This window comes from Ziziphus jujuba, chromosome 4 (assembly GCF_031755915.1).
Source record: "Ziziphus jujuba cultivar Dongzao chromosome 4, ASM3175591v1".
Classification (NCBI taxonomy): Eukaryota; Viridiplantae; Streptophyta; class Magnoliopsida; order Rosales; family Rhamnaceae; genus Ziziphus; species Ziziphus jujuba.
Window position 1 is genome coordinate 10,211,317 of NC_083382.1, and position 21,715 is coordinate 10,233,031.

General features: G+C 27.7%; 1 protein-coding gene across 1 annotated transcript; it reads left to right on the forward strand.

Annotated features, from left to right (window-relative positions):
• The first annotated feature begins 16,734 nt into the window (after window positions 1-16,734).
• LOC132803474 (23 kDa jasmonate-induced protein-like) lies at window positions 16,735-18,405 on the forward strand. Its single transcript, XM_060816617.1, has 2 exons — window positions 16,735-17,232; window positions 17,848-18,405. Exons 1-2 carry the CDS (start codon window positions 16,813-16,815, stop codon window positions 18,043-18,045), a joined length of 618 nt encoding a protein of 205 aa, XP_060672600.1. The 5' UTR covers window positions 16,735-16,812; the 3' UTR covers window positions 18,046-18,405.
• Window positions 18,406-21,715: the final 3,310 nt, after the last annotated feature.

Sequence of the window (21,715 nt, forward strand, 5' to 3'; positions counted from 1 at the left end):
TCTTTCTAATAAAAAAATGTCATGTCATTTCAAATAAATTCACAAATTTTGCCATAAGTCTCATCCATCATCTTGCCTTGACGTTTATTTTATTTTAAACCCTAAAATGCTCTCTCCTTTTACATTTAATTTTGGAGCCACCTTACCTTTGTAATTCCTCATGTTGGATTAGGATCCTTTGTTTCCATTTTTCTTTCTCTAATTTTGTCCCTCCATTTAAAATAGGACACATCCTTTAAAATTCCAATTCATCTTTCTATTAACTCCTTTTTTTTTTTTTCTAATTTTATTAGCTCTCTTCTTATCTTTGCTTCTTTTTCATTCCATCTTTGTCCATATCATCAATTGCAACAAGCTTTCTCAAATCCTGCTAGGACCCACAATATTAAATGAGAAAATTTATTTATTTATTTTTATTAATATTTTTTATGAACCCCAACCTTCACTCTTCCTCTTTCTAGCACACCTTCAATGGTTAACACAAATGAAGTAATTGGAAAACAAGAGGTGATAACTCTGCCTTTCAGTTGGCTTGTATAGGCCTAAACTTTACATTAGTGGGTTGAAACTTAGAATAGCTCATAGAATTTTTGGATGCAATCCAAGTTAAGAATATCACCATCAATTAACTGATGACATTTTTTAGGGTTTTCAAAGGATTTGTAAAATCAGTATGGATTAGATTTGATGTCGATATTTTAGTTAATAATGTTGGAATATCATATCCCTATGCTATGATCTTCCACCAAGTGGATCTGGTGCTATTAAAGAAATTGATCAAGCTAAATATTGAAGGCTCTATGAACTTTATTGAAAATAAGCTTGATATACATTATTGGGCCCATTTTCTACTTGTTAAAGAATTTAGGATAGACGATGTTTTAGCATGGTATCAGAACCTTGGTGACTAAAAGGTCTTGTGTTCGATCTTTGGTAACCAATTTGCATTTGTATTTATGTTGAATTGCTGTTTGCATTATTTGGCACTTATAAAGCCCAATTTATTCTCGCTCTTAATGAGCTTATACATAAATGGGTGTATTGAAAATAAGCCAAGATTTACACATAAGTGGGTGCTGAATTGTTATTTACATTGTTTGGCACATGTAAAACTCAATTTCTTCTCCCTCTTTATGGGCTTACATATAAGTGAATGTATTGAAAATAAGCTTAATATACATTGTTGAATTGGTTGCTTGAATTGTTATTTGTATTATTTGACACATATAAAGCCCAATTTATTTTTCTCTTAATGGGCTTACACATAAGTGGGTGTAAAAATAAGCTTGAAACATTGTTGGCCAATTTCCTTTTAGCTTGGGCTTACACATGAGTGGGTGTTGTTACTTACATTGTTTAGCACATGTAAAGCCCAATTTCTTCTCCCCTTTGATAAGTTTACACATGAGTGGATGTATTGAAAATAAGCTGGATATATATTGTTGAGTGAATTTCCTATTAGCTTAGCTTACACATGAGTGGGTGTATTAAAATGTTGAATTTAGGTTGCCTAAATTGTTGTTTGTATTATTTGGCACATATAAAACCCAATTTGTTCTCCCTCTTAATGGGCTTCTACATAAGTGGGTGTATTGAAAATAAGTTTGAAACATTGTTGGTCAATTTCCTATTAGCTTAGGCTTACACATGAGTGGGTGTTTTTATTTACATTGTTTAGCACATGTAAAGCCCAAGTTATTCTCCTCTTTGATAAGCTTACACATGAGTAGATGTATTGAAAATAAATTTGATATATATTGTTGAGCGAATTACCTATTAACTTAGCTTATACATGCATGGGTATATTAAAATGTTGAATTATTATTTAGGTTGGTTGAATTGTTGATTGTATTATTTGGCACATATAAAGCCTGATTTATTCCCCCTCTTAATGGGCTTGCCCAATTTATTCTCCCTCTTAATGGACTTACATATGAGTAGGTATATTGAAAATAAGCTGGAAATATTTTTGACCAATTTCCTATTAGTTTGAGCTTACACATGAATGGATGTTAAGTTGTTGTTTGCATGTTTTTTGCTCATATAAAGCCCAATTCCTTCTCCCTCTTGATGGGCTTACACATGAGTGAGTGCATTGAACTTACATATTAGTGGACGTATTGGAAATAAGCTTAATAAACGTTGTTGGGCCAATTTTCTATTAGCTTGGGCTTATACATGAGTGAGTGTTAAGTTGTTGTTACATTGTTTGGTATACGTAAAGCCCAATTTCTTCTCCCTCTTAATGGACTCAAACATGAGTGCATGTATTGAAAATAAGATTGATATACGTTGTTGATCAATTTTCTGTTAGCTTAGCTTACAGTTGAATGGATGTATCAAGATGTTGAATTATTATTTAGGTTGGTTGAATTGTTATTTGCATTGGTTGGCACATGTAAAGCCAAATTCATTCTCCCTTCTAATGGACTTACACATGAGTGGGTGTATTGAAAATAAGCTAAATATATATTGTTGGCCAATTTCCTGTTTGCCTGGGCTTATACATGAGTAGATGTTGATTAATCTTTGAAGTGTTGAAGTTTGTTAAAACACCATTTATCCTAAAAGCTTAAACAACCAGAAAATTGGCTAACTAATATTTGTGGTGTTGAAATTTGTTAAAACACTCTCTATCCCAAACTAATAGGAAATTGGTCCAATAATTTATATCAAGCTCATTTTTAATATACCTACTCATGTGTAGACCCATGCTAATAAGAAATTGGCCTAACAATATATATCAAATTTATTTTTAATACACCCACTCATGTGTAAGCTCATTAAAAAAAATAAAAATTTGGGCTTTATAATGCTTTAGAAAAATCAACATGCAATTATCGAATATCGGCTCCGTTTGAGTTTTTATTATTAAAATATGTGGTGTGCAAGAAAAAGGTAAAAGTAGGGTTTGGATTTTTTTTTTTTTGTAAAGTGTAAAATTTCATTCATTTAATATGGTGGATCCAACAAAAAAAAAAACCCAAAAATTGAGAAAAGCTTGTTGAAATTGATGATGTTGCATTATTTGACACGTGTAAAACCCAATTTTTTCTCCCTTTTAATGGGTTTATACATTATTGGGCCAATTTCCTAGTAGCTTAAGCTTTTGAGATAGATGTTGTTTTAATGAACTTCAACACCACAAAGATTAGTCAAGCTTTTGTACCAAAATGCTATAAAAAAAAGCAACATACAATTATTGAATATCGACTTTGTTTGAGTCTTGATTGTCAAAATCCTTGTATACAAGAAAGAGGGTAGAGGTAGGGTTTGGATATTTTGAAAAAAATATGTGTAATATTGTTTTCATTTAATATGGTGGATCCCCAAAAAAAAAAAAAAAAGCCAAAAATTAAGAAATGCTTGTTGAAATTGATGATATTTACATTGTTTTGCATGTGTAAATCCCAATCTTTTCTCCCTCTTAATGGGCTTACACTAGATGGTGTATTGAAAATAAGCTTAATATACATTATTGGACCAATCTCCTAGTAGCTTAGTCTTTTGGGATAAAAGGTGTTTTAACAAACTTTAACACGACAAAGATTAATCAGGCTTTTTGTACCTAAATGCTCTAGAAAAAACAACACACAATTATTGAATTTCGGCTCCATTCGAGTCTTGGTTGTCAAAATGTTTGGTGTGCAAGAAAGAAGGCAGAGGTAGGGTTTGGATATTTAAAAAAAAAAATGTATAAAATTTCTTTCATTTAATATGGTGGATCCAAAAAAAAAAAAAGCTAAAAATTAAGAAAAGCTCGTTGAAATTGATGATATTTACATTGTTTTGCATGTGCAAAGCTCAATTTCTTCTGCCTCTTAATGGGCTTGAGTATGAGTATGTGTATCAAAAAGAAGCTTGATATACATTATTGGGCCAATTTCCTTGTAACTTAAGCTTTTAGGATAGATGGTGTTTTAATAAACTTCAACACCACAAAGATTAGTCAAGCTTTTGTACCTAAATTCTTTATAAACAGCACACACAACTATTGAATATTGGCTCTGCTTGAGTCTTGATTGTTAAAATCTAGGGTGTGCAAGAAAGAAAGCAGTGGTAGGGTTTTGATTAAAAAAAAAAAAAAGTGAAATTCTTTTCATTTAATATGGTGGATCCCAAAAAAAAAAAAAAAAAAAGAAAGAAAAAAGCCAAAAATTGAGAAAAGCTTGTTGAAATTGATGATGTGGACGAGGGTGAAACAAGAATAAAGCAAAGTTATAAAAAAGAGCTAATAGAAAAATGAGTTGGAATTTTAAATTATGTCTCATATTTTAAGTGGTGGGAGAAGATTGGAGATAGGAAAATGGAGAAAGAGAATCCAGGCTTCCCATTTAATAGATATGTGAGAAAATGGTTTGAAGATAGAATTTAATTTCTTCTCCCTTTTAATGGGTTTATAAACGAGGATGTGTATTAAAAATAAGTTTGATATACATTATTATGCCCATTTCCTGTTAGTATAAGCTTTTGGGATAAACGGTGTTTTAAAAACAAACATCAATACCACAAAGATTAGTCAAGCTTTTATACCTAAATGCTTTAGAAAAAGCAACATGCAATTATTGAATATTGGCTCTGTTTGAGTCCTGATTTTCAAAATCTGGGTGTGCAAGAAAGATGGCAGTAGAGAGTTTGGATATTTATAAAATAAAAAAAAATGTGTAAAATTTCTTTCATTTAATATGGCGGATCCAAATAAAAAAAAAAGTCAAAAATTGAGAAAAACTTATTGAAATTGATGATGTAGACAAGGGTGAAATAGAAATGAAGCAGAGTTAGAAAAAAGAGCTAATAGGAAAATGAGTTGGGATTTTAAATAATATGTCATATTTTAAGTGGTGGAATGGGATTGGAGATAGAAAAATGAAGAGAAAGGATTGATGCCCCCTCTTTAATAGATAGGTGAGAAAATAGTTTGAAATTGGTTTTAAGTAAGCATTTTGTTATGTTGAGACTCAAGCATGGTTAAATTTAGAGTAAAAACCAATTAATGATTTGAACTAAAGGGTGTATTTTTATTGTCTTAGATATATGGGTCGATTTTATGAAAATATGACAAGAACAATAGTAATAGAAGAATGAGAGTAGAAACAAAACACACAGAGATTTACGTGGAAAACCTTTAACTAAAAAAAACCACGGGCAGCGAGAAGCAAAATTTTTTTAAAAATTGGTACAAAAGGTGAGCAAATAAAGCGACCACTAAACTCAATACAACCAACAAAACCCTAAAATTATAAACATACAGTACAGAATAAACCTAAAATCGAACCAGGTCAAAAACAGGTCAGATCGGTTCGTACAACAAGGGCAAAGCTCCCGCACCCCTCCAAAAATTTCATAAAATAAATTTTGCCAAATGAGTCGCACCTCGAACTTTTCGGGTTGGACCAATTAGAATTCGAGTCATCAACTCTAACAATCAAGAATTTCATAGAAAAATAGTCTTGGGTTTTTGGATTGAATAATCAATTCTATATCCACTAGTCGATGTGCTAAAAATATTTATTGTATGCAAGTAACCAATAGTTATATGTCCATTTCATATTTCTTCATTTTTGTAGATGTTAAATTCTCTGGATTGGTTGGCTTCGAGATTTTCCATTTTAGCAAAATGCATGTAACATAATACTGTGCAGTTACTTGGCCGCATGTAAAATTCCAGAGGGCTGCTAGCATTTCTTGGTATGACAACAGTCTGCATGGCTGGAGATGGTTGTTGGTAACTGTTTTGAGCATCCAATTGTAAGCAAGGTACTTAAGGTTTTACAGCTAAGGGAGTGATAAGGCCTGGTTTTACAGCTAAGGGAGTGATAAGGCCTCCAAATACAATCGAAGACATCATCTTTGTACCTAAACAAGAAACATATAATTGAATCAGTAATTTTTAACTTGTAAGGAAAAAGAACAGTACATTCTTGATTATAGTTACCTAACTGGTTTATTGGTTTCTGAACCCATATCCAATCGTCAGTAGAGTACTAATGATTCAGAGGATGTAGAATTTCTCAAGAGTCTAAGCTTTAGTGCTTATATGAAAGGTGTTCCATAGTATGAGACATACAAATACATATTCTGAGATGGGGATATGCATGATCTCCATGACTGTGATGCTAGACACATTTTCCAATTTCACCGAATCCTATTTACTAGCTCCAAGATACAGATCGAATACCAGTAAAGTATCTTTGGAATTGTTTAATTTCCATACATGAAACTTGCTCTGATAAGATATCTCTTACCTAATTTGCCTTGTGCAGGCTTAAGCGTGTAGCAGTTTTGAGTTCCATCAAGGAAACTTCTAACATTCCTAAGTTGCTGTTCAAGGTGTTATCAGTATTGTACTGCAATGATATACTTTTACTGACACAAGTTGGATGAAGATTGAATCTGAAATGTAGTTTAAAACTGTTGTCAGTGTAGCTAGCTTTCTTTGCTATCTCACAATCAACATTGATGAAACCTGACAAAAGAAAAGGATATTGAAGTAAATTCCATACAATTTCATGCAAATCAATATTGATATTAATCAATGAAATTCTCTATATATTAGTCTCACACCAGATTGAGCTTGGGCATGAACTAGAGCTTTGAAAGCTATATCATCAAAATATGCAAAGAGGATGTACTTTAACATCTCCATCATCCTTTTCAGTCTATTTCACGTTTCGATTCAAGAAAAGCAAGGAAGAATACCGTCATCTTAAAAATCATATCTTTTTCTGAACTACTACACCAGAAAGCATTGTATAATGATTTTAAAATATTTCAGCATTACAGTCGATTGCTTTGAAATCTATGAAGATGAAGAAAACAATATTAATTATATATAAAAAAATAAAAAATAAAAAAATAAAAAATAAAAAAAACATTTGCTGAGGTGTTTTTATCCTTTCAAGGATATCATCAACTTGGTTTTTGTTAAGTTGCTAAAATTTTTCAACTGCAAATGCTTCCACAAGTCAGCGTGAGAATGTGACTTGTAGTGCTTTTCAGAACTTCTTGACTTGGCTCAAGTTGCAATGAAGTCGTTCTTGTTCTTTTACTCTCTGCATGCAGTAATTTTAGTATTTACAATGGAAAGTTACTGCAAATTTCCTCAAGTACAGCTGATCAAGAAGTCCAAAATTTTATATGGCACTAACCATTTATAGAGACGATGGAACACATTTTTTTAGTCATGGTGGCAAAGTTGACAAAGGGCTATACCCTACTTGGGAATGGAACTGAAAACAAATTGATTATTAAGCTTCTGAGATCGGTGATAAGCTTTTGATATTAGTGGTAACTTAACACCTTTTTAATTTAATAATTCGTGTGCTTTTGCAAAAGCATTAGCTATACTTCTCATCCTCCGTCGATCACTGGTTTAAGTAAAGCCATTTGATGTCAATAGAGCTGGAAGCTCACTTCCATATATCAGCCCATTTTATCATTGACCAGCACTTGTCTGTTCTATAATACAATAACAATAATAATAATAGTAATAATTAAGGAAATAACAAAAAGCATACATATAAAAGAGAAAGCAATAATTGTTTAGTTAGGAGAACATGATACTAGAAGATGCTTTTAACATAATTAGAGAGGAGAATTCAAGTATGAATTAATCATAGTTTTAAGAGATCACCATCCACTTCCTGGAACTAGCTAGTATTCATTTCTTCACATATATACATAAATATATACTTTAAAAGAAAAACAAAAATTAATCTATATAACTATATGGTTGTGCTCATTGAAACTTGAAATTGGCATAGAAGACTTTGTATTTAATTATATGCATGATCTTTCCTAGAAAATAGAATAAGGGTCAAGATCCTTCATTTCTCCAAGAGCCGGTGATGCTGACTTCTTAAGAGCTTGCAGCTGCTGCAGATGGTCTGACTTGGTCTTTTGTATGAAAACCACGTCTAATTATATCCAATCCAATGAAAAAAGAATCATTTCCATAAGAATCATTTCCATAACTGTAACTTTAAAGCAGGGGCTTTTTTTATTATTATTTTTTTCTACTTATCCAATTTCTTGACTTGTAGTTGAACCTCTATTTTTTTTTTTTTTTTTTTCCGTAAACACAAGTCATTGACTGATTTTACGGGTCAGCAACACAAACCAGCTTACCAGATTTAGTTGAATATTAAAAAAAAAAATTTTGTTCAAATACTATTAAAATTTGTAAGCAAATAAATCTTTATTAGTATGGAAAAAATTCCAAATGTTGCTAAGCATGGAGCACTTTTATATAGAATTGGAAGTGGTTTCTTACTGCTACTATTATACCAACTCTTTTACCGAACACTTTATAAAACAACTGATATAGAACTAAGTAAACGATTGAAAAATTAATATAAACTAAATACATTAATTGATAAATAAACCCAAGCAAGCCAATAAAACAACATCAAATCGGTTGGTATCCTAAAACTTGGTAAGCGAATTGGCGCACTAAGCCATAAACCAAGGTCAAACAAATTATCCCGCTAAAATATCATATATGTTAAAATTATAGAAGTAAGATAAATACAAATGGGTAATTACAAAAATCATCCAATGCGGAATAGAGGGCAGTTTTTAAACTAGACATATTGCATCATGTTTCTATCTTCATCTTCATCCGAACTCTTTTTTGTTTATTTTTTTTCCTGACGTGAATGAATGTGTCGAGAATTTTACAAGATATTTTTCCTTGCATGACCGAATGTCTCTTTCTTCTTCCTTATTATTTTCCATTTTTACCCTTACTTCTTTACATGCCTTTGTTTTAAATGTGTTTAATTATAGTTGCCAACAATATTAATAAAAAATTTAAAATATTTATAAAATTTATTTATAAGATAACACATATTAAAGCATTATTAATTTTATATAATTATATAATTTAAATATAAAAATAATTAAAAAATAAATTAATTAAATATTAATGTATTATCTATTACATCATTTAAGAAATAAATTTTGACAAGCAAAACATTTTGATAGATTTGAAATGCACAGATTTAGGTGGAATTAATAAATGACCCAAATCTCAATTAATTTACCTTTCAATGCGTTTTTTATATTTTCAGTAATACGGGGAAACAAAAGCTATTGGCCGCAAAATTACTTTTTCTCTCGTACAATTACTTTAAGTTGGAGTATTTTCATTATAATAATTACAAAAGAAAATACAAAGAAAATAAGCAATATGACACAAAAAGGCAAATGACATGTCCTTTATTGCACGTCAATTATTTGTCCCACCGCTTTCACATGGATGACTAGAGTAAGGTCAATCAGGTTCGACCATTAAACTTTTTTCTAAATTTATCTATTTCAGAAAATATTGTCTTTTTTCTTTTGTAAAATAAAAAATAATTTCCAAAAAATAAATCATTAGGATCATGACTCAAACCTAATTGAATATTGATAAAATTTGCAAAATATAATTTGAAAATAGATAGAAATATAGATAAAATTTTGAAACTAGGATCTTTTTTCTTAATAATCAAATTTGATGGTTTTCTTCCCAACAATCTAGAAAAACTCTTGATGGGACGATACAAGGTGCATTTTACTCCCACCTAGTTATGGAATCTATATATAAGTATCGGTTTCACAGAGTTTATTTTTTAACCAAAAATTTTATTTAAAGGTCAAAAGATATTTTGTTAAAAAATTAAAATATTTGATAAGAGTCAATAAGTAGTTATTGATAAAAAAAACAGTTTTTTTAATTTGTTTTAGAAAATCTCAAATTTTGTACTTCTTTAAATTTTTTTTTAATTTATATGGAAATTTAATAAATATTTAATGAAATGTTTTTAGTTTACTTAGAAACTCAATGAGCATTTAATATATATTTTTTATTTATAACCAAATATTTATTAACTTTTTAATAAAAAATATTTTTTAAAAAGATATATTATATAAAATTCTATAGATTAAAACTTTATTTTTATAAACTATACCAAACAGACCCTAAGCAAGCCACATTCATTCTATCAAAGTTTAGATCTAACCTTATCGCTTTATCACTTTCTCTTCCTTATTGTTTCTTGGATTTAATGGTACATTAATTAACTGGTTAGCTCGTTCTATGAATAGTCTATCTGTCTTAAGTGCTTCATACACGTGGACTAAACTATATATGTTTGGTATATATATATATATATATATTTTGGGTGAAAAGGCTTTATTTGAAGTCAAAAGCTTTTTTTTTTTTAATTTATATGGAAATTTAATAAACATTTAATACAACTCTTTTAACTTATTTAGAAACTCAATGACCATTTAATATATATTTTTTATTTACAATCAAATATTTATTAGATTTTTAATAAAAAATCTATTATATAAAATTCTATAGACTAAAATTCTATTTTTATCAACTATACCAAACGGACCCTAAGCAAGGCACATTCATTCTATCGAAGTCTAGATCTAACCTTATCACTTCGTGATCTAACTTTATCACTTTCTCTTCCTTATTGTTTCTTGGATTTAATGGTCCATTAATTAACTTGTTGGCTCGTTCTATGAATAGTCTATCTGTCTTAAGTGCTTCATACACGTGGACTAAACTATATATGTTTGGTATAGTTTTGTTTTTTTTTTTTTTTTTTTGTGGGGGTGAAAAAGCTCTATTTAGAGCCAAAAAAAGCTCTTTTTAAAAAAATACAAGGGTTTACTGCAATTTAATAAATTTTAATAAATAATGTTCAACATTATATTAAATAAATTTATCTATTATATTTTTTTAAAAAAATTAGTATGCAAATTATAAATTTATCTATCTATTATTTTTTATTAATAAATAATATTTATATAAATATTATAAAGTAGATAAAAATTAAAGATATGTAGAAATATATTTTTTACACGTAGATAAAAATTAAAGATATGCAGAAATATAATTTTTACAAATCAAGATTTAAAATTTCAATATTGATGGAATTTGATATATGCAAACTTAACTATTAAATATTTATATCGATGGTATATTAATAATTATATGCAAAAAAAATAATTTTTAATAATTATTTTTTATATTTCACATTTTAAAATCAGAATGAGGAAAAAAAAATAATTTTCAACCACCAAAAGTTCTTTATAATATTAAAATAATATTTATACAATATATATATAATTGTAATAACTATTCTACGTATCTTAATTGATAAATAATTTTATCAAATATATATATATATTTGCATTTTTGTATTAATAAAATAATATATTTTTAACTATTAACATTTATTATCAATCAATTAATTATGAAAAATATAATATCTTTTCAATATTACTATAATTTTAATTTAATAATTAATTAATTAAATTAATTTTAAAATTCCAATAAAATTTTTATTTTTAAAATAAATTTTTATTAATTTTCATATACTTTTATTAATATTTAATATTTTTATAAATATTTTATATTTAAATTATTTTTATCAATATTAAAATTTTCAACATTGATCATAATTAATTTTGAATTTGTGGAAGGGAAAAAAAATGAAATATTTGTTGACCCTGGAAAAATCCGTGGCTTGGTTTGTTCCTTTTATTTTTCATCATGCTACGTGGCTTTTAAATTGGCTTTAAAACTCAATTCACAATTGGCTTTCTTTTTATCAAAAAAAAAAAAAAAAAAAAAAGGGCTTTCCAATAGCTCATACCGTGCGTTTTAATGCCGCCAGCTCATTTTCCAAATATGGCCATCTAACTTAATTCTAGCATTTAATGCTGCCAGCTCATTTTCCTTGCACGTTTTTGTTTTTTGGTAAATCATTTTCCTTGCACCTTGCATGACCGATTGTCTCTTTCTTCTTCCTTGTTATTTTCCATTTTTACCCTTACTTCTTTATATGCCTTCGTTTTATTAATGTTTAATTATAGTTGCCAAAGGTATTAATAAACAGTAATATGGAACGTGTCAGAATATTTATAAAATGATATGTATTAAAATATTATTAATTAGTATATTTATATAATTTAAATATAAAAAATAAATTATTAAATAAATAAGTAAATTAAAAATATTAAATGTTATTATATTATCTATTATTATATTGATAAATAAATTTAATAAATATTTTCATAATGTTCGTATTACTGATTAATAAAAAGAAAAAATTATTCATAATTTTTGTCATTCATTAATTATAAAAACATTTTCAACGGACCTTTTAAAATTGAAAACATAATTTTAGTTATAAAGAGCATATTTTAAAATAAATAGTAAAATTTAAAAGTGATATTCAACAACACCTTTTATTTTTCTTTTCATCATAACCATTTAGTATTATACTTATATTCCATCTTTGTTTTTATATACTTCTTTTTCAAATATTATATAATGGTATGAAAACTTGTATTACATTGAATTAAACTAATATAATATTAAAATAAAATAATAGATTTGGCTCTATATTTGGAAAGCCAAAATCACCTTTTATATTAAAAATTAATAAAAAAAACTCATTAGAGCCTTTTTTAAAAAGCATCTTCAACAAGTTTTTTAAAAGCATCATCTTTTCTATTTTAAAAAAGTTATAAATAATTTTCATAACTTCAATAGACTCTTTAAATTTATAAACTAAAATAAAAAGTGGGACTTGACACTTCAAGTATACAAAGCCAAAATCACTCTTTATATGAAGCATTTAATGAACTCATCTATAGCTTTATGATTTTCTATGCACAATTTTAATTAATTTATTATTTATAATTTCATATCTTAATTTTTTTCAAATACTACTTTAATATTAGGAGGAGAAAAAAAAATGCGAATCATAATTGTTTATCGGAAATACTTGTAGCATTTCAAAACATTTTCACCATAACTTTTTAACAATCAAAGTATATTCATGAGAATATTCCCCTTCCCTATGCAGGTGTAGAGTTAGAATGAAAATTTTACTATGATTAATATAATTTAATTGTTTAAAGGTTATCATGCGAAGATTTTGAACCGTTTACAATATTTAGAGAGTACTGATGCTAATCCAATGCAATATATAGGAAGTAATTAGTGCAAAAATTCATGGTGGTCCAAAAACTTTATTATTATTATTGTTGGTAAAAGTAAATTGTTTGGGTAGTAGTACTATGAGAAATATAGGTTCATAATTTCGTAAGTTTACAAATTATTTATTTCTTAAATAATTTAAATTCTTTTAATTGTTCAGAACTTACCGAGTTCCAAGCACTTCAAATTGGTTGAACAGAAGTTGGAAGCTGTGCCAAAAAAATTGGGAGGTTCTGGTCAGGAGCAAGGTGCTGATGCCTATATGGATTCAAAGAAATTGTGTCAATATAGACAATGGCGACACCCCAACAGTCATTGCAACATTAATTATTTCAAGAGGGCTGCCGACCCCTAATTGATGAACCGCAGTATTAGTCGCATTTCAAAATATAAATTATGAAAATATGTGGTTGTGAGATATAGTCATATCAATTTAAATTTTGAAAATGATTTCAAGGTTCGCATTATGATATTTTATGCTTGTACAAGCTAATTTTATAAAAGGATGTCTTTTTAGAATAAACTATATATAGCAATAAATAAATATTATTGTGTGTCATAAATAAACAAGGGTGTGAGACAGCCATCTATAGTGTGTTTGCTTTCTAAAAGTTCATCTCATTTATAATATTGGACACGTGATTATATTTCGGATGTTGAAAACTATTCATGTCATGGTCATGGTAAATTTAGTCTATTCTAAAATATCCACTGAATTTAACTATATCTATAAAGGTAGATGGTATACGTCATTATTTGAGGTATAGAAAAATACATTTTTAATGCTCAGAAGGTATGTCCAACTTCTTACAAACAAGTACGCCTCATAAGTGCAATATCCCAAATTTTAAGCCTTCTTAAGTCTCCAGATATATTTTTTTTTTTTGTATCTCACCGAGGCTAGCACGAACATAGCCCCTCAGGTGTATTTCAAAGCACTAGTCTCGCACACTGTAAGTCATTACAATCCGAACCACATTTTTACTCCACATGTGTGTACCGGACTACCTGGGTATAGTGCGAAGGACAAGAACGTCTCCTGTCGCTTGTTTTCGGTTGTTTTTCTTTATAATTTTGAGTGATGCTATACGACAGCCATTTTATATTATCAATTTATTTACATATATAAGAAAAACAATTTCTTAATATATTAATAGTTAAAAGTAATATATAAATGAATGAATTTTTTTTTTTTTTGAAAAAAGTAAAATTCAATGTAAGCCAATGTAACATTGCCATATAATTTATTACGCTAGTTGGTAAATGAAATAGCAAATAAATTGATTTTGATATATATATATATATATATATATTTCTACTAGTCACGGCTGAAGTGTTTGAACTCATGAAGATTATTAGAGTTCACCCAAAAAAATTCTATAACATTATTGATATCATTTTGACATGAAATGATTGGAGAGATTATTCAATATTACGGCCTATCACGTAGGATATATGTCCAATATCCAATTAGAAACTTTCACATCATTAGTTCTTTCAAATCTACTTCATTTGCAGTGCACATCATTAAAAGCTTCCCATAATTTCGTTACTCTCAATGAAAATTCCAATCAGACCTCCTTTTAATATCTCAAATTATTATTATTATTATTATTATTATTATTATTATTATTATATTATTATTATTATTATTATTATTATTATTATGTTAATACCGCTAGCTCTCAAATTAAACTAGAATAAAGAAGAAACTCAATACTCCAAAATTAATTCAAGCATCTCTTTATCCACGCAGAAAACTCGTAGCTTTTGTTAGACTTTTTTATGCTTTCCATGTCCATGGACAAAAATATGGTGGCTATGGAGCTTGTTTGAGAATTATTGACCAGAAACAAAAAAGTTTGTTTGAGAATTAAGATGATCTACTTTTCATTAGATACAAATGAGACAAATCACAAAATTATACTTGTAAATCAAACCCATCTCTAACAGTATTCCAGCAAGTCTAAGTCTATATTTGTTTGTATTGATGGAATAGAAGAGAATAGAAAGGAAAAAATCTAATTTTTTTGTTTGGATGATTAAAATGAATTGGAAAGGAAATGAAAGGGAACGCCAATGAAGAACTTAATTTTTTTATTAAAATTTTGTTTGCTTATATCAATTTATTTTCCTCCCAAAATTGCTAGGAAATGAATAGAAAAGGGAAAAAAATAAAAACTTTTAATGAATTTTTTAATATTTCAAAATTATTCTTATTATTACCGTATGGAAATATTTATTGTTTTTCATTTGTTGTCTTTTCTTTTCCATTCACCAATTATCCAAACAATAATGATATAAAAATACTGTACTTTTCTTTTTTTTTTCTTTTCCTTTTCTCAGTAAACATTTCCTCTCCTTTCATTTTTCCCCTTCAAACCAAACACAGTGTATAGGAGACTTATTAAAATTTTGGAAAAGCAACGAAGATTTCCTCGTTAGAGATTAGTGTAACGGAGAAGAGAAGAAAGAAGGGTTAAATAAACTAGGTTTCAAATAAGTTTGAGATCCTTCTTCCAATTTTCTTTTATAGTTTTAGAATTGGTAGTTTTTTATGGTAAGTAATATGTTAACTTCTAATTAACCAAATATAGAAGAAATAAAGTGACATTTTTTATTTTTGAGTGTGACAATTTAAGATCTTAGGTGGAGTATTTTAATAACATGCATATTATTATTGGCCAAGGCCTATGACAAATGTGGTGGGCCTGTTTTATGGGATAGTGTTTCCTTATTGAATTCTTAAAAGCGAAATCTACCTAAATTGTGGGAAAAATTTATGATATTGTCATTAACTCACGGGCATGAATATTGTGGAAAATCTCTTTATTAATTTTGCATATAATTATTAATATATCATCGATATGAATATTTGAGAGCTAAATTTGCATGTATCAAATACCACCGATATTGAAATTTTGAACCTTGATTTGTAGAAAATATATTTCTCACATATCTTTCAATTTTTGTCTACGTTCTAAATTTTATCTACTTTATAATATTTATACAAATATTAAATTTATTATTGTAAAAAAAAAAATAATGATAAGTAGGTAAACTTGTAACTTGTGATACTAGTTTTCTCTAAGAAAATGAGAAATAGACTTGTCTAATGTAATTTTGGACATTGTTTGTTAAATGTTAATTTTTTTTTATTTGCCGAATTATTGGAAGACAATTAAAAGGTAAAAAAAAATATCAATAATATTAGTTTGGTAAAAAATTTTACTAAGCATCAATAATATTTATAAAAATTTTTAATAAAAAATTGAACAAAAATAAATAAATATTTCTAAAATTTCTATGGAAATTTATGAAAATTTAAAAACATTTTGTGAAAATTATGGAGTTTAAACCAAATTGTGAAAAATTTGATATGGATATTATAATAGAAATTTCTATAGAAATTATAGAGAAATATCAAAAATTTTGGTGGATATTATAGAAATTATACTCATTTCTATTTGAAAGGTAAATTTTCTTTTGATTTTACTTAAAAAGTGAAAATTTCACAAAGCTTTGGTGGAAAGTTTGGATGTGTTTTAAACTTTGTATGTATGTTAAGATTATTCATACATAAATAAAGATTTGACCTAGACTACAACAAAATATTAAAAACAAAGACTCACCTAATAGACTCAGTTATTGTAATTAGTATAATTCTAGCATTGCCTGTGTGCCTATATATACACATTCCCATTTCCAAAGCTTGCATGCAGTAAATTAAATTTCCTTATAAACACTCGAAATCAAAGTTGAGAGAGAATCTGTTTTCGTGCTAACTCAAAGAGAAAGAGATGGCACCCACTGTGTTTGGCAATCCCATCACTGACGAAACTTTGAAGGCACTGCCTGAATATGCAAACAAGGAAATAACCCCAAAAGATAGGGCACAAGTTGCTCTGAGTCGGAAGCTTCCGCCGCCAGATTTTCCTGTAAATGTGTTTGGGTATATCTATAATGCTACCGGACACACCTTAAACTTAGCTTACGATCATGATTGGTCCGGTCACGTTGATGAATCCTCACCATACTCTCAAATTATTGAAAATGGGCAGTGGGGATCTTTTTTGCATGTTGGAGACCATACACCAGGTAAATTGAGTCTGCGGCAATCAACTGCTGCTGTTGTTTATAATGCAAATAACGGTCTCGTTGGAGGTTTCTGTAAGTGGGTTTTGGCATGGGATGCAGCAGTTTTGCCTCATGATAACAAGGTAATTTTTTATTTAATTAATATGCATTATTTATTTATTTATTTATTTTAAATGCATATTTATTTCAAAAGTTTCATTATAGACTTTGTTAGGTTTAATTTTTGTTTCGCTTTAGGTCCTTTTGCTTGTCAAACTTCAGTCAATTCATATGTGCATGGGGAGGGGTTAAACATAATAGCACCATTCACGCTTCTCTGTTGTCTGAGGAACTGGATTATATATTTTACACAAAATACAATTTTTAATATTTTTTGTTTACATATACAAAATAAAAAACATTTGCCAAGGCCGACCATGATATTTCTTTTTATTGACTAGTTCTCTTTTAAAACATCTATGACTCAGAAAAAATGCAAAACTGATGGGGCTAAAGTAAAAATTTTCATTCTTACATATTATTATTCTTATTATTAATAGCCATTCTCATTTAATTATCCAAGCCAGCTTACCAATAAAAAAAAAAACAGAAAAAAAAAGCTAATAAATTATTATTATTATTATTGTTTTATTCCAAAAGATTATTCCTTGGTATAGTTTAATAGTTTTATAAGACCATAAGATTAGATATTTACCAATTATGTTTTCAACAAAAATTAATTTGTGTTAATTGTTTAGGCGTTTACTATGTTCGAAGAATTTCAAATTGTTAAAGAGAAACAGAACTGGGAAGCTCTTCGACAAAAACTGTTTAATTCCGGTCACGAGAGCACTGACGCTGCCTATGGATTCAAAGCAACTGTGTCAATTACCGATGGCAACAACCCAACATTCCATGCGACAATTACTTTGGACCTGCCATTGGAAAATGCATGAACCATATATAGCATATATTTGATCGCATTCCAAGAAATGATTAATTATAAGAATAAGGGTGTGAGATAATCATCCATTTGATCGCATTCCAAGAAATGATTAATTATAAGAATAAGCGTGTGAGATAAGGGTGTGAGATAATCATCCATAGTGTGTGAAGTTACATTTTCTGAAGGATTTCAAGGTTCACCTTATGATATTGTACTTTATTATAGGTTCAGCTTATGATATTGTACTTTATTATAGGATAACTCTGAAGAATAAAATATGGCTATAAATAATATTATTGTGTGTTTCGAGACAGCCATCTAAATTGTGTTTGCTTATTCTCAAAATTAAAAATAAAGTGTCTTTGCTTTCCCAAGTTCCATCATGTAACATTGTTTTACTTTTTTTGAACGTATATGGTTAAATAATGTTAATATTATTGTTATGTTAGTAAATATCTAAATCAAATATTGTATATCTTAAAATATTGTATATCTTAATCTATCACTCATTCTACCCAAATCAATTTTATTAACTTATGAACAATCTGAAATGTTGCAAATACTAATACTAATAATAAATATTTTTATTATAAAAAAATATATGTATATATATATTTAACAAAAAATATTGGTATTTTTAAAAATATATTATATATTCGTAAAATCTATTGACAATTATTAATATATTTATATTTAAGTATAAAAAAATATAAAATATATTTTATTAATAAGATATATATATATATATATATATGTATATATATCTAAATGGGGCTGTGAATATATTCCCCATCCCCGTCCCAATCAAGACCCGGATATGAGGTTTTTGCCTAATCCCCATTTCGATTCCCATTTAATCAGGTATTCCCTATCCCATTAGGGACGAATCCCTATAGGAAGTGAGAATACAATGTGAAATAATTGATAAATTAAGCTGGGAAGTAACCATCTACAGTGAAAAAATTAAATAGATAAATATTTTTGAATTTGAATTTTATAATTGAATAGTATTATATATAGGGGTCAAATTTATAGTTATTAATAAAATTTTATAATATAGATTAAAAAAAAGAAACTTTTATAATATAGATTAACAATAAAATTTTTAAATAGGTTTTCAAATATAATTAATTATTATAAATTATTTTTAAAATCTATTTATTATGGTTAGACATGTCGTGGATCGCATATGGATGGATGCTAGTTTTATATATCAAACATTGACCGATCAAGTATTCCTAATATGAATGCTACTTTTATTAATTAATGTGAAATAATTAATAAATTAAGCTGCAAGGCAGCCATCTATATGTTTGCAATTGACCTTTGTATGTATCACATTGCACCCTGGGGCATCTCCAACGTAACTCCAAATCTAATCTGAAATCCCACATAATCATAGTCCCAAAGTTCTACACTTTTTTTAAATTTCTATTTCAATCTCAAGAGTTAAAAAAAAAAAAAAAGAACCAAAAAAAAAAACTATTAAATTGTTTTTTACCCTTTTGACGAACTGTATTGGGAATTTTTATGACAAAATAAAGAAATAAAAACAGGGAGTGATAGAAGTATAATTGAATTACTTACCTACTTTTGTTTCTAAGCAAATAGTTTGTCCTTCTTGTCAGTGGACTTCACTAACTACAGCTCCCTTTATTTCCGATCGAGAAAAACAAGGGTCAGAAAACAGAGTGCTTTGTTTAAGCTTTTTTCTGGATTTTGGTTTATGATAAATAGAGGATCATAAGGCTTACAATTTTTGGGTACTTATAAATTTCATTTCTCTATATAGCAATAAATTTCATTTCTCTATATAGCAATAAATTTCATTATAATAAAAATCACTCTGTAGCATTGTTCGCAATTTAACTGCAGGCTAAAATGGTTTTATTTCTGTCTTAAATTTTGCTTTTTTATTCATTACCATTGAAGCTGGGTTCTAGATTGTTTGTTACTATAGCTCCGGCTCAAAAAGTATAGTAACAAATTTTATTGGTTTTAATACCAAATATCTTTTCTTGACCATAAGTCTTAATTACATACACTTTTTCTTTTTTTGTTTTTTTACACCCCCCACATACGTACACTTTCGATGATAGTTTTTATATTTATAATTAAGAGTCTTGTGGTGTTTTGGTCAAAATCTCTGATTCAACTAAATACCAATGTCTTAACGAGTATGGAGGAATGCTCTAATTCACAACAAAATTATTCATCCTAATATGTGTCATATGACATTAAAATTTGTCATGAACAATGATTAGTTCGTCCAAGTGCGGAGGTAGGATTTTGAGACTGCGTGGGGGCAAATTGTAAATGACATTAAATTTACAAAAATTATAAAAATTAATTACTCTACAATTTTTCAATTTGATAATGTAACAAAAATTTATTATATAGTAATTATATAACTTAGTTTAATTATGACAAAAAACTAATACATAGCTTCGTTTTCTTTTAAGTAAATGAAATATAAATATTACTACCATATTTAAAATATATTCACATTGAGGTTGATTATTTTAAACTAAAAATATATAAATAACTATAAATTTTGATTTTTAATTAATTTTATTAAATTTGATAGTTTTAGAAAAGAAAAAAATCGAGCATCTACAATGACTCTGTGTATTGCTTGATTTTCCTTTTTAGCACATTAGAAAAATAGATAATCATTCAGAAAACCTCTAATTAGTCTGTAACACTATTAAAGCGGCCCTCTACTTTAGAAAAATTTATCAAAAATTCTAAAATTTTTCTAAAATATAAATTTTTTTCTTGTAAATTCAATTCTTTCAAAAAATAAAAAAATAAATTATTAAAATATTTAATTAATTAATAGTTATATGTAACTTTTATGCACATTACTATTAGATAACAATTTTAAAATTAACTGTACGTTTATACCACCTAGAATTAGACAATATCATTTTCTATACCACATAAGCAGAAACATTCACCATTGGAGATTCTCTAAATATTCAACTTGATTCAATATAATAACCAAACTGATCAATAAAAATATTTGTTATTTTCCCCTTTTTTAATTTTTATGAATATTGTTTCCTATTTTGTTAGAAATAACCATCTATATAATATATAAAAGAAGAAGAGCATGTGCCACATGTCAGCACACTCTTCTTCCAAATTCCCTCCAAAATCATCTTCTTTATTTTATTTATTTATTTATTTAATAATATCTTACCTTTTATGGTTGTACCTAATTATATATAAAATCAATTTTTATTTTGAAATAAATTTTAAATAAATAAAATATTTTATTTACCAAATAAATCAAATACGTAAAATGTATTTACATATATATAGTTCAGCTTTGACTTATGCACGGTTGTGAAATACTCATCGATACGGGTTCATGGACTAGTAGCACATCCGAAACAGATATGTGGTTTACAAGTTATGGATATGCAAAATTTTTTTTTAATACTGTATTATTTTAATATTATTTTATATATATATATTTATTTATTTTCTTTTTCTTTTCTTTTTTTCTCTCCACTACATGGGGAAAATGCCCCACAGGCCTTCTCTTTCTTCTTCCTTCTTCTTTCTTCTTCTTATTCTTCTTCTTTTCTTTTGTTTCTCTTTCCCGTTGATCTCTCTCTCTCTCTCTCTCTTTTGGTCTGCACCATTTCCGGCCACCGGATGGCCACACGCAC